General features: G+C 39.5%; 1 protein-coding gene across 8 annotated transcripts in view; it reads right to left on the reverse strand.

Moving 5' to 3' along the window:
* Positions 1-1,979: 1,979 nt before the first annotated feature.
* Positions 1,980-14,851, reverse strand: part of GHR (growth hormone receptor) — a 302,306-nt gene continuing 289,434 nt past the window's right edge. For all 8 annotated transcript variants that reach the window (XM_043887649.1, XM_043887645.1, XM_043887647.1 and 5 more), the window contains one exon: positions 1,980-4,995. In XM_043887649.1, coding sequence (XP_043743584.1) covers positions 4,024-4,995 — 972 coding nt within the window. In that variant the 3' untranslated portion in view covers positions 1,980-4,023. The remainder of the gene's footprint in view (positions 4,996-14,851) is intronic.

The raw sequence follows: 14,851 nt of genomic DNA on the forward strand, positions 1-14,851 counted from the left end.
AACTTGTATGTTATTTGTTGTTTTTCCCTTGCTGCTTTTAGTATTATCACTTTGTCTTTAATTTTTGTTAATTTGCTTACTGTAAGTCTATGTATGTTCCCTCTTGGGTTTATCCTTCCTGAGAGGAGTCTCTACTTCCTCAGCTTGGGTGACTGTTTCCTTTCCCATGTTAGGAAAGTTTCAGCTGTTATTTCTTCCATTATTTCTCAGGTCCTTTCTCCCTTCTCCTTATGGTACCCCTATATTGCTAATGTTAGTGCATTTAATATTGTCCCAGAAGTCTCTTAAGACTGTCCTCATTTCTTTTCATTCTTTTTTAAAATTCTGTTCCACAGTAGTGATTTATACCATTCTGTTTTCCAGCTCACATATACATTCTTCTGCCTTATTTATTCTGGTGTTTATTCCTTCTAGTGTACTTTTAATTTTACTTATTGTATTGTTTATCTCTGTTCTTTAGTTCTTCACTAAACATACTAAACATTTATTGTATTTTCTTGTTCTGTGTCCCTGTTCTTTTTTTTTTTTTTGACATCTTGGATCATCTTTACTATCATTTCTCTGAATTCTGTTTCAGGAAGATGTCTACCTCCACTTCACTTAGTTGTTCTTCTGGGGTTTTATCTTGTTCCTTCATCTGGGATATATTCCTCTGTCATCTTTGTCTTTGTTTTCGTGGCTTCCATTCTGCAGGATGCAGGGTTGTAGCTCTTCTTGCTTCTGCTGATCTGCCCCCTTGTGGATGAGGCTGGTCTCAGGGGCTTGCTTGTGCTGGCTTCCTGGGGAGAGGACTGGTTTGTGTCCACTGCTGGGTGAAGCTGGGTCTTGTTCCTCCTCTGGGTAGGGCTATGTCAAGGGTTGTGTTTAGTGACCAGCTGTGGGCTTAGTAAAACTTTAGGCAGCCTGCCAGCTGATTGGTGGGCTATGTTCCCACCCTGTTGGTTGTTTGGCCTGAGGTGTTCCAGCACTGGAGCCTATAGGCTGTTGGGTGGGGCCAGGTCTTGGTGAGAAAATGGTGGCCTCCAGGAGAGCTCATGCCAATAAGTACCCTCCAGAACTATTGGTACCAGGGTCGTTGTCCCTGCAGTGAGTCCCAGCCACCTGCTGCTGGCTCTGTAGGAGACCCTCCAGTACAAGCAGGTAGGTCTGACCCAGGGTCTTATGAGCTCACTACTTTTCCTCCTGGGTTCTCAAGACCTTGTATGTGCCCTCCAAGAGTGGAATTTCTGTTTTCCCCAGTCCTGTGGAAGTCTTGTGATCAAACCCAGTTGCCTTCAAAGCCAGATGCTCTGGGGGCACTTCCTCCCAATGCTAGACCCCCAGGCTAGGGAGCCTGATGCAGGAGGACTCAGCACCGTCACTCCTGTGGGAGAATCTCTCTAATATAATCATTTTTCTGTTTGTGGGTTGCCCACCTGGTGTGTATAGGATTTGCTTTTATCACAGTTTCACCTCTCCAGGAGCTGGAACCTTCTGTGGAAGAATCTCTGCCTCATGGTTTTCCTGTTCTTAGGGTCCTACACAACCTGACTAGCTTCCCTCCCAGTCTTGACTTCTTATCAGCTTCCCATTACGACAAGGAGCTTGTCTGACAAACTGACTTGTTCTAATGTGTGAATGGTCCAGGGAGAGCTGTTTTTCCCTTCTAGGCAACAGGCTTAAGCTCTGCCCCTTCTCACAAACAAACACCCCCACATGTGCCATGCATGCTTTGATGCATCCAAAATATGGCTCTAAGAGTCCAGGAAAGCCAGCAGGATATTTTTGTGCTGGGCTCTTGGTTCCTTAAAAAAAAAAAAAAAGTAAGGAGCTGTTTCCTCTGCTTCTGTATTTCAGCCCAGATCAAAAATCACACACATTGCTACTATGTTTAAGCTACTGTGCTAAGTTCTCCTTACAAGGAGAAGAACTCAAGAGTATGCAGTCTGATTGAGGATGTTTTTCTGTGGTGTTTGATAACAGAAGGATACCATCACAAATCCAAGAAAATAAATTTATTAAACTTTGAAGGAAAAAAATCCACAGACATAAAGAAAGTTAAATATAAACTGCAGGACACAACTAGTCATACTAGTGAATAATGGCTTGTGTGGCCAGCAAAGTACCAAAATGACATTCAGAGACCGATTGAGGTATTTAGCTATTTTTGGCTATAGAAATGTTGTCAGCCTACTGTGAAATGGTAAGATAGTTTCCCCAAACACACAGTTTTAAGTTGAATTAGGTTCTACATAGATGAAATTGTCTATGAAACTAAATTATGTAGCTCTTAGAGAAAACCATAGCAGCAAGATAGCAGAAAACCTATTGAACATTTATTACAAGTAACATGTCAAACTTTAAACACCCAATTCTAATTTTTCACTGTCCTTCCTGCAAGAAAGAAGGAATTTAAAATTACCAACCATTAAGCTTATTTTCTAAAAAGATCTGAGCTAAATGGCAAATATGCTTTTTAAGTTAAAGCTAACTTTAAAGTTTTATTAACTTTTAAAAAATACTTAAAGTGAGAAGCATTCACGGGTGAGATGAGTTTTCTCTTTTTGACAAACATTTTGTGGAGCAATCCCAATGCTCCTGTGAATGATGTTTAATTTATTAAGGGATTGAACAATAACTTACAAGTTACTCAGACCCCTTCTTCTTCTAACTACCAGCTTTATGGCCAATTCACTCAGAGGGGAGGTAAAAAATGATGAAACTCATTTTACTGCTTCAAATAAATCCTACAAAAAATGTAGTGAGGAAGAAAGTTTCTGCTATGGGTTTTAATAAATTTTTGAGTTATCTTTCGGGATTTAAAATCTTGGTTTTTTTTTTTTGTTTGTTTCTCATTATCACTAACAATGAGCATGTGTCTGGCTATCGGCTATGAAAGAAAAACCTACTTCCTGAACTTTTATTCCATAATCTGGTTAACTTCACTTTGACCAGCTTCAACTTACAAAATGCTTCTTATTCCTATTCCTTCCTTAGATAAATATGAAATACAAGACATTGCGGTGGAGGTTCTAAGGCTTGACTCTTATGATGCATGCACTAAGACACTTTTTCCCAGGGTACTGCAGTGATTAAGCATCCTGGTCAATAGGAACGAGCTGTAATTTCTACTTCTCTTAGTATATAGCCCTCTGACATGAACCAAAACTTGGGTAAGAAAAGGTTTTTTTTGTTGTTGTTCTGTGGCTTTTTTTTTTTTTTTTTGGTTCATGGTAAGTTGACTTGTGCAAACATTTAAAAGTTTTCTAAATTAACAAATATTTGTTTACAAATTCAGATAAGATGAGCACTTTCCAATAATGCAGCTAACTACAATCATTTCAGAATCACTTAAGAGTTTTAGGAGGTATAAAAAGGGGCTTGTAAAAAACTAGTTTTTCTTCAGGTGCATTGACCAAAGCATTAAACCAGCTTTAGACTGCAGTTATTACATTCTTTAGATGGGTTGGCATGAACTACAGTACACTGTGTACAGTGTAATAGAAAATAGCCATGCTTAAAGTGTAAATTATTAAAAATATCTTTATCCATTTTATGCCAAAATAAATGTTTTACATATCCAAACTATTTCTTGTCTTCTTACCTATAATTTTAGTTCCCAATTCTTAAAAAAATTAACCTGTGCTATGATTTGCATTCAATCTTCCTGAACTGCAAAAGCCACCTGATTTTTCGCTTTTTCAAAAAGCATGATTAACTATACATTAAAAAACATAGCCATTCAATGCTTAGTAGCACAAAATTAACACCCACAATGACAAGACAATTACTGCCACTAAACAGTCTTTGAGACAATTCTTTAAAATATTTACAATTCACAACAGGAATATCTATCTGATTAAGGATTCTTCTTTTTTTAATATCATGTTTCAACATTTCAGGAAAAGGCATTTAGAATTCATATTCCCCACCCTCAACTCACCCCCTCCCCCCAAAAGTTTAAACATTGTTTTGGTTTAAGCATTCGTGCCCCAGCCAACTCTGTGCCATTCAATGGGTAGCTCATGGGAAATCAAAGAAAAGCTATGGCATGATTTTGTTCAGTTGGTCTGTGCTCACATAGCCACATGATGAGAGAAATTCTTTGTCAGGCAAGGGCAGGGCAGTCGCATTGAGTACAAGGCCCTGTGGAGACTGTACTATATGAATGGAGGTATAATCTGGGACAGGTATCTCAGAACTTGGAACATGTTCTGCTGTCCCCGACCTCCCAGCTGTAGTGGTAAGGCTTTCTGTGGTGATGTAAATGTCTTCCTGGTTAAAGCTTGGCTCTACATGTGATTCAGCCTCGACGGGAGGGGCCAGGGCAATGTACTTTTTGGCGTCTACCTCGCAGAAGTAAGCGTTGTCCATGATGAAGTTTGCTTGGCAGGGTGTGACCACTTCTGGGTGCATGTCACACTGGGGGTTCCCAGTCTTATTCTTTTGGCCTGGGGAAAGGACCACATTCCCTGCTGGTGTAATGTCGCTTACCTGGGCATAAAAATCAATGTTTGCCAATGAACTTGGATTGCTGAGCTGTGTATGGACAGCTTGATGAGTTGACTCAGTTCCACCAATAAGAAGTGGTCTTGGTTTGTTTTCCTCTGCTAGGATAACACTGGGCTGCTGGCTAGCAGGGGCAGCATCATTAGAAGGTGAGTTATTTTGATTCTTCTGATCAAGGCACAAGATATCTGCTTCCCCTTTTAACCTTTGTGGCTGAGCAACCTCTGAGGTACCATCGCACATGTCACTGACATGGAAATCAGTCTCTAGAATGTCAGGTTCGTAACAGCTGGTACGCCCAGAGTCATCATCCTTTGCCCCAAAGATACTGAGTGATTTTTCAGGGTCATTGCTCAGAAGTCTGTCTGTGTCTGACCCTTCAGTCTTTTCATCAGGGTCATCAATATCTAGTTCAATAAATTCAACCCAAGAGTCATCATTGTAGAATTCGTGTTTATAGTTGTCATGAATGGCTAAGATTGTATTCACCTCTTCTAATTTTCCTTCCTGTAAAATAGAAAAAGAAGATCTATGAAAATAAACTCATAACAATTGATTTAATAAATAATATTGAGTCTAATCAGTAACAAAATCATATAACCATATAAAAAATACATTAGTGAAGAATTTTTCTTTTTTAAAATTATTTTCCATTATGGTTCATCATAGGATACTGAACATAGTTCTCTGTGCTATATAGAAGGACCTTGTTGTTTATCCATTCCGTATATAATCCCTTATATCTGCTAACCCCAACATCCCACACCATCCCTCCTCCAACCCTCTCCCCCTTGGCAATCAGGAGTCTATTCTCTATGTCTGTGAGTCTGTTTTTGTTTTGTACATAGATTCATTTGTATATTTTAGATTCCACATATAAGTGGTATCATATGGTATATGTCTTTCTCTTTATGATTTACTTCACTTAGTATTATAATCTTGAGTTGCATCCTTGTTGCTACAAATAGCATGATTTCATTCTTCTTTAAATGGCTGAGTAGTATTCCATTGTATATATGTATCACATCTTTATTCACTTATGATGGACATTTAGGTTGTCTCCCAGTCTTGGCTATTGTGAATAGTGATTCTATGAACACAGGGGTGCATGTATATTCTTGGATTAGAGTTTTGTCTGGATATATGTCTAGAAGTGGGACTGTTGAATCACTGTTGTTGTTCAGTCACCAGGCATGTCTGACTCTTTGCGACCCCATGGACCACAGCACACCAGGCCTCCCTGTCCCTCCCCGTCTTCCAAAGTTTGTCCAAGTTCATGTCCATTGCATCAGTGATGCCGTTCAGCCATCTTATCCTCTGATGCCCTCTTCTCCTTCTGCCCTCAATCTTTCCCAGAATCAGGGACTTTTTCGATGTGTTGGCTGTTCTCATCAGGTGAACAAAATACTGCCGCTTCTGCATCAATCCTTCTAATGAGTATTCAGGATTGATCTCCCTTAAGATTGACTGGTTTGATCTCCTTGCTGTCCAGGGGGCTTTCAGGAGCCTTCTCCATCACCACAGTTTGAAGGCATCAATTCTTTGGTGCTCTGCTTTCTTTACAGTCCATCTCTTACAACTGTATGTGACTGCTGGGAAGACCATAGCTTTGACTATACGACCTTTGTTGGCAGAGTAATGTTTCCACTTTTCATCACACTGTCTAGGTTTGTCATAGCTTTCCTGCCAGCAAAAAGCTTGAATCATATGGTAATTCTTTAGTTTTCTGCGAAATCTCCATATTTTCCATAGTGGCTATACCAACTTACATTCCAACAGAGTAGGAGGGTTCCCTTTTGTTCACATCCTCTCCAGCATCTGTTATTTGCAGTTTTTAATGATGGCCATTCTGACTGGTGTGATGTGGTACCTTGTTGTAGTTTTGATTTGTACTTCTCTAATAAATTAGCAATGTTTAACATCTTTTCATGTGCCTATTGGCCATTTGTATTTCTTCTTTGAAGAAATATCTGTTTAGGTCTTCTGCCCAGTTTTCAATTAGGTTTTTATAGTTGTTGTTGAGTTATATGAGCTGTTTTCATATTTTGGAAACGAAGCCCTTTTTGGTCTCATTATTTGCAAATACTTTCTCCCATTATGTAGGTTCTTTTCCTTTATGGTTTCTTTTGTTGTGCAAAAGCTTGTAAGTTTGATTAAGCCCCATTTGTTTATTTTCACTTTTATTTCTATTGCCTTGGGAAACTGACCTAAGAATACATTGATATGCTTTATGTCAGAGAATGTTTTGCCTATGATCTCTTCTAGGAGCTTGATGGTATGTATGTGTTAGTTGCTCAGTTGTGTCCAACTCTTTGTGACCCCATGGACTATAGCCCAGGAGGCTCCTCTGTCCATGGGGATTCTTCAGGCAAGAATACTGAAGTGGGTTGCCATGCCCTTCTCCAGGGGATCCTCCCAACCCAGGGATTGAACCCGGGTCTCCTGCATTACAGGCAGATTTTTTTACTGTCTGAGCTACCAGGGAAGCCCTGATGGTAAAATGCCTTATATTTAAGTCATTTGCATATAACAGTTGGCCTCTTCCCTTCCAACTTGGATAAATTTTATTTCTTGTCTGATTTCTGTGGCTAGGACTTCCAATACTATGTTAAATAGAAGAGGTGAGAGTGGGCATCCTGGTCCTGTTCTAGATTTTAGCATGAAGGATTTCAGCTTTTCACCATTAGCTATTACATTGACTGTGGGTTTGTCATAAATGGCTTTTATTATGTTGTGATATGTTCCCTTTATACCCACTTTGGTAAGAGTTTTATCATGAATGGATGTGAAATTTTGTCAGATGGTCTTTTTTCTTGAGATGATCATGTGATTTTGTCTATTGTTTATGTATCACATTGACTTGTATATGTTGAACCTCCTTGTGAACTTAATGACTTGGTTGTAGTATATAATCTTTTTTTTTGTTGTTGTTGCTTTTGGATTTGGTCTGCTAATATTTTGCTGAGAACTTTTGCATCTATATTCCTCAAAGATATTGGCCTGTAATTTTCTTCTTTGGTGGTGTCTTTGTCTGGTTTTGGTATCAGGGTGGTTTTATAGAATGTCTTTGGAACTCCTCTTCAATTTTTTGGAAGAGTTTGAGAAGGATCAGTGTCATTTATTCTTTGTATGTTTGGTAGAATTCACCTGTGAAGCCATCTGGTCCTGGACTTTTGTTTATAGGAAGGTTTAAAATTACATATTCTATTTTACCTCTAGTGATTGGTCTTTTCTAATGATCTATTTCTTGATTGAATTTTGGTGGGCTGTGATTCAAATTTGGTGGGCATGTTTCTAGAAACTTGTCCATTTCTTCTAGGTTGTCAAATTTGTTGGCATATAATTATTTATAGCATTCCCTATGGTCTTTGTTATTGCTGTGTATCAATTTTTATGTCTCCTTTCTCATTTCTTGTTTATTTGGGTTCTCTCTCTCCTTGGTGAGCCTGGCCAGAGGTTTATCTTGTTTACCTTTTCAAAGAATGAACTTTTGGTTTTATTGATTTTTTTTCTATTTTTTTTAACCACTATTTTATTTATTTCCTCTTAGATCTTGATTATTTCCTTCCTTTTGCTGATTTTATGTTCTGTTTGTTCGTTTTCTACTTCAAGTGGTAGATTAGGTTTTTTTTCTTGTTTTGATGAGGAAGGCCTGTATAGCTATGAATTTCCCTCTAAGAACTGCTTTTGCTACATCTCAAAGATTTTGTATGGTTGTATTTTCATTGTCATTTTTCTCAAGGTATTTTTAATTTACTCTTTCATCACTGACTCATTGATTTTTTAGTAGCATATTGTTTTGTGATCTTTTTTATTTCATTTCTTTCTCTGTGGTTGATTTTTTTAGTTTCATGCCGCTGTGGTCAGAAAAGAAGCTTGAGATAATTTCTATATTCTTTGTTGAGGCCTGTTTTTGTGCCCCAGTATGTGGTCAATCCTAGAGAATATTTCATGTACATTTAAAGAATGTGTATTCTGTTTTTTATGGATATAATGTCCTGCTGCTGCTGCTAGGTCGCTTCAGTCGTGTCCAACTCTGTGTGACACCATAGATGGCAGCCCACCAGGCTCCTCCGTCCATGGGATTTTCCAGGCAAGAGTACTGGAGTGGGTTGCCATTTCCTTCTCCAATGCATGAAAGTGAAAATTGAAAGTGAAGTCGCTCAGTTGTGTCTGACTCTTAGCGACCCCATGGACTGCAGCCCACCAGGCTCCTCTGTCTATGGGATTTTCCAGGTAAGAGTACTGGAGTGGGTTGCCATTTCCTTCTCCAGTAATGTTCTGAAAATGTCAATTAGGTCTAACTGTTCTATCATGTCATTTAGGATCCCTGTTGCCTTGATTTCTGTCTAGAAGATCTGTCCACTGATGGGAGTAGGGTGTTAAAGGTCTCGTACTATTACTATATTCCTGTTGGTTTCTCCCTTTATATCTGTTAGAATCTGTTTTATGTATTTGGGTGCTCCAACATCAGGTGCATATATGTTGATGAGTATAAAGTTCTTTTCTTGTATTGATCCTTTTATCTTTATATAGTGTCCTTCTTTATGTTTTCTATGGCCTTTAAGGTATGCTTTGTCTGACATGTATATTGTGATTCCCACTTGGTCATTTCCATTTTCATGAAATCTTCTCCCATCACCTTTCAATCTGTGTCTCCTTTGCTCTAAACTGGGTCTCTTGTAGGCAACGTAATGTAGGCTCTCATTTTTTCACACATCTGCCACTCTGTGTATTCTCATTGGGATGTTTCGTCCACTGACATTTCAGGTAATTATTAATCGATATGTATTTATTGCTGTTTTAAGTCCTGCTTTCCCATTGATTTTTAAATTTCTTCCTTGTCCCCCTCCTTTTTTTGTGGTATGAATTATTTTTGTATTATGTTCTTTTTGGTTTTTGTGAATCTGTTGTATGTTTTTAATTTGTGGTTACCATGTTTTTCAAGTATGTATATACCATATTATATTCTACCTGTATTAGACTAGTAATCATACAGGCTCAAACACATTCTAGGAAATGATAAAAAAAATTGACATTTTTGTACTCTTTTCTCCCACATTTTAGGATTTTGATGTCTTCTTACATCTTCATGTTCATCCTTTTGCTGTTCATCACTTTCACAGACATTTTAAAAAAATCTGTATACTGGCTTATTCAGGTGATTTGCTTTCTAACTGTGATTTCCTCTTCTCTATATATTCTCTCTTCTTTTATATTTAGAGAAGGCCTTTCAGTATTTCCTTTGCATTTGTGTATGCTCAGTCATGTCTGATTCTTTGTGATCCCATGGACTATAGCCCGCTAGGCTCCTCTATCCATGGAATTTTCCAGGCAAGAATACTGGAGTGGTTTGCCATTTCCTTCTCCAGGTGTCTACCCATCCCAGGGATTGAACCTGCATCTCTTGCATTGACAGGTGGGTTCTTTACTAAATGAGCCACCAGGGAAGCCCTTTAGGTAGGGAAGTCCGTTCAGTTCAGTTCAGTGCTCAGTCGTGTCCAACTCTTTGTGACCCCATGGACTGCAGCATGGCAGGCTTCCCTGACCATCACCAACTCCCAGAGTTTACTCAAACTCATGTTCATTGAGTTGGTGATGCCATCCAACCATCCCATTCTCTGTCGTCCCCTTCTACTCCTGCCTTCAATCTTTCCCAGCATCAAGGTCTTTTCCAATGAGTCAGTTCTTCGCATCAGGTGGCTAAAGTAATGGAGTTTCAGCTTTAGCATCAGTCCTTAAAATGAATATTCAGGAATGATTTCTTTAGTATTGACAGGTTTGATTTCCTTGCAGTCCAAAGGACTCTCGAGAGTCTTCTCCAACACCACAGTTCAAAAGCATCAATTCTTGGGTGCTCAGCTTTCTTCATAGTCCAACTCTGACATCCATACATGACTACTGGAAAAACCAAAGCTTTGAGTAGATGGGCCTTTGTTGGCAAAGTATGTCTCTGCTTTTTAATATGCTGTCTAGGTTGGTCATAGCTTCTCTTCCAAGGAGCAAGCGTCTTTTAATTTCATGGCTGCAGTCACCATCTGCAGTGCTTTTGGAGCTCCCCCAAAATACTGTCACTGTTTTCATTGTTTCCCCATCTATTTGCCAGGAAGTGATGGGACCAGATGCCATGATCTTAGTTTTCTGAATGTTGAGTTTTAAGCCAACTTTTTCACTCTCCCTCTTTCACTTTCATCAAAAGGCTCTTTAGTTCTTCTTCACTTTCTGCCATAAGGGTGGTGTCATCTGCATATCTGAGGTTGTTGATATTCCTCCCGGCAATCTTGATTCCAGCTTGTGGTTCATCTAGCCCAGCATGTCCCACAGTGTAGTCTGCATTTAAGTTAAATAAGCAGCATGACAATATACAGCCCTGATGTACTCCTTTCTCGATTTGGAACCAGTCTGTTGTTCCATGTCCAGTTCTAACTGTTGCTTCCTGACCTGCATACAGATTTCTCAGGAGGCAGGTAAGGTGGTCTGGTATTCCCATCTTTTTAAGAATTTTCCACAGTTTGTTGTGATCCACACAGTCAAATGCTTTGGCATAGTACATAAAGCAGAAGTAGATGTTTTTCTGGAACTCTCTTGCTTTTTCAATGATCCAGCGGATGTTGGCAATTTGATCTCTGGTTCCTCTGCCTTTTCTAAATCCAGCTTGAACATCTGGAAGTCTCTTGGTTTATGTATTATTGAAGCCTGGTTTGGAGAATTTTAAGTATTACTTTACTAGCATGTGAGATGAGTGCAATTGTGAGGTAGTTTGAATATTCTTTAGCATTGCCTTTTTTTGGGATTGGAATGAAAACGGATCTTTTCCAGTCCTGTGGCCACTGCTGAGTTTCCCAAATTTGCTGACATATTGAGTGCAACACTTTAACAGCAGCATCTTTTAGGATTTGAAATAGCTCAACTGGAATGCCATCATCTCCACTAATTTTGTTTACAAAGATGCTCCCTAAAGCCCACTTGACTTCACATTCCAGGATGTCTGGCTGTGAGTGAGTGATCACACCATCGTGGTTATCTGGGTCATGAAGGTCTTTTTTGTATAGCTGTTCTGTGTATTCTTGCCACCTCTTCTTAATATCTTCTGCTTCTGTTAGGTCCATACCATTTCGTCCTTTATTGTGCCCACCTTTGCATGAAATGTTCCCTTGGTATCTCTGATTTTCTTGAAGAGATCTCTAGTCTTTCCCATTCTATTGTTTTCCTCTATTTCTTTGTACTGATCACTGAGGAAGCCTCAGACTATGAACTCCTTATTGCCAAATTCAGACTTAAATTGAAGAAAGTAGGGAAAACCACTAGACCATTCAGGTATGACCTAAATCAAATCCCTTATGATTATACAGTGGAAGTGAGAAACACATTCAAGGGATTAGATCTGATAGAGTTCCTTTAGAACGATGGACAGAGGTTTGTGACATTGTACAGAAGACAGTGATCAAGAACATCCCTAAGAGAAAGAAATGCAAAAAGGTGAAATGGTTGTCTGAGGAGGCCTTACACATAGCTGAGAAAAGAAGAGAAACTAAAGGTAAAGGAGAAAAGGAAAGATACACCTATTTGAATGTAGAGTTCCAAAGAATAGCAAGGAGAGATAAGAATGCCTTCCACAGTGATCAATGCATAGAAATAGAGGAAAACAATAGAAGGGACATCCTTTAGGGTAGGTTTAGTATTGCTGTATTCTTTTAGGTTTTGCTTGTCTAAGAAATTCATCTCATATTCTAAATAAAAATCTTGCTGGGTAGAACATCCTAGATTGCAGCTTTTTCCCTTTCAGGACTTTTGAATGTATCTTGCCACTCCCTTATGGTCTGCAGTGTTTCTGTATAGAAATCAGTGGGTAGCCTTATGGGGGTTCCCTTGTAATCAATATTTTCTTTGTTTTTTTTTTTTTTTCTTGCTGCCTTTAGAATCCTCTGTTTTACTTTTGCTATGTTTATCATAATATGTCTTGGTGTGTTTGGGTTTACCTGGTTTGGGACTCTGCTTTCTATACCTGGATGTTTCTTTCTTTAGGTTTGGGAAGTTTTGAGCATTCCAAATACATTTTCAATACCCTTTTTTCTTTCTTCCCCTTCTGGAATCCCTATATGCATAGATTGGCAAGGGAAGAAGGAAGACTCCAGTGTTCTTGGGCTTCCCTGATGGCTCAGCTGGTAAAGAATCTGCCTGCAATGTGGGAGACCTGGGTTTGATCCCTGGGTTGGGAAGATCCCCTGGAGAAGTGAAAGGCTACCCACTCCAGTATTCTGGCCTGAAGAATTCTATGGACTATATATGGGGTCGCAAAGAGTCAGACATGACTGAGCGACTTTCACTTGGCAAGATTTGTATTATCCCATAGGTCTCTTACATTGCTTTCATTTTTTTTTTTTCCAATTTGACTTTCTCTCTGCTTTCCTGATTGGTTGATTTCCATTATTCTTTCTTTCAGGTCACTTATTCAATTTTCCGCATTATTCTTCCTGCTATTCATTGCCTTTAGTTTAGTGTTCATCTTGGCAAATGAATTGTCTAATTTTTCTTTGTTCTTCCTTATAGTTTCTAATTTCTTTTTACAGTACTCTGCATTTCTGTCAACAGCCTGTCTTAATTCCTTTAGTATTTTCATTATCTTCTTTTTTGAACTAGATGTCTATTAGACTGAAGAGATCTGTTTCATTGTTCTTTCAGGGGAATTCTCTTGGTTTAAGTAGAAATTGTTCCTCTGCTTCTTCATTTTAATTATTTCTCTTATTCTGTGAGTTTAGGAGAAATAATGATCTATGGTCTTAGAGGACTATTTATATGTGGCATTGTTCCTGTGTAGTTTTTGTGGGTTTAGTATTTTCAGTGGGCTTTCCTGGTACAGTTCAGTTCAGTTGCTCAGTTGTGTCTGACTGTTTGCGACCCCATGGACTGCAGTACACCAGGTCTTCCTGTCCATCACCAACTCCCAGAGTCCACCCAAACCCATCTCCATAGAGTCAGTGATGCCATCCAACCATCTCATCCTCTCTCGTTCCCTTCTTCTCCCGCCTTCAATCTTTCCCAGCATCAGGGTGGCTTCAAATGAGTGAGCTCTTTACATCAGATGGCCAAAGTATTGGAGTTTCAGCTTCAACATCAGTCCTTCCAATGAACACTCAGGACTAATCTCCTTTAGGATGGACTGGTTGGATCTCCTTGCAGTCCAAAGGACTCTCAAGAGTCTTCTCCAACACCACAGTTCAAAAGCATCAATTCTTCAGTGCTCAGCTTTCTTTATAGTCCAAATCTCATATCCATCCATGACTACTGGAAAAACCATAGCCTTGACTAGACAGACCTTTGTTGGCAAAGTAATGTCTCTGCTTTTTAATATGCTCTCTAGGTTGGTCATAACTTTTCTTCCAAGGAGCAAGTGTCTTATAATTTCATGGCTGCAGTCACCATCTGCAGTGCTTTCGGAGCCCAAGAAAATAAAATCTCTCACTGTTTCCCCACCTATTTGCCAGGAAGTGATGGGACCAGATGCCATGATCTTAGTTTTCTGAATGTTGAGCTTTAAGCCAACTTTTTCACTCTCCTCTTTCACTTTCATCAAGAGACTCTTTAGTTCTTCTTCACTTTCTGCCATAAGGGTGGTGTCATCTGCACATCTGAGGTTATTGATAGTCCTCCCGGCAATTTTGATTCCAGCTTGTGCTTCATCCAGCCCAGCATTTCTTATGATGTTTTCTGCATATAAGTTAAATAAGCAGGGTGACAATATACAGCCTTGATGTACTCCTTTTCCTATTTGGAACCAGTCTGTTGTTCCACGTCCAGTTCTATCTGTTGCTTCTTGACCTGCATACAGATTTCTCAAAGAGGCAGGTCAGGTGGTCTGGTATTCCCATCTCTTTCAGAATTTTCCACAGTTTATTGTGATCCACACAGTCAAAGGCTTCCCTGGTATCTCAGTGGTAAAGAATATGGCTGCCAATGCAGGAGATACGGGTTTGATCCCAGGTTGGGAAGAGCCCCTGGAGAAGGAAATGGCAATTCACTCTAGGAGTTTGTTTTTATTATGGATGCCTGTCACTTTTTTCTCAGTATCTGCTGGCCTTATTCCCTTGATGAGGAGAGTGTGCAGCTGTGATAGCTGGTGCCTAATCCTGGGGTAATCTGTGGTGGCTCATGTGTGCTCCTGAGCATGTGATGGGAGCAGAGGTGGCTCACAGTCACTCCTTGAGTCTACAAGGAAGGTGGTGTCAGCTCATGACCACTCCTGAAGTGTAGGGGGCAGGGTTGTGGCTTGTGATAGCTCTTAGAGCTGGTGAGGGGGGGTGCCTGTTACCTGAGAGCAGATGCAGGGATAAAGGCTGCAAGGTCCCACCTCAACCCTCACCCG

This window comes from Cervus elaphus, chromosome 25 (genome assembly GCF_910594005.1).
Source record: "Cervus elaphus chromosome 25, mCerEla1.1, whole genome shotgun sequence".
Taxonomy (NCBI): domain Eukaryota; kingdom Metazoa; phylum Chordata; class Mammalia; order Artiodactyla; family Cervidae; genus Cervus; species Cervus elaphus.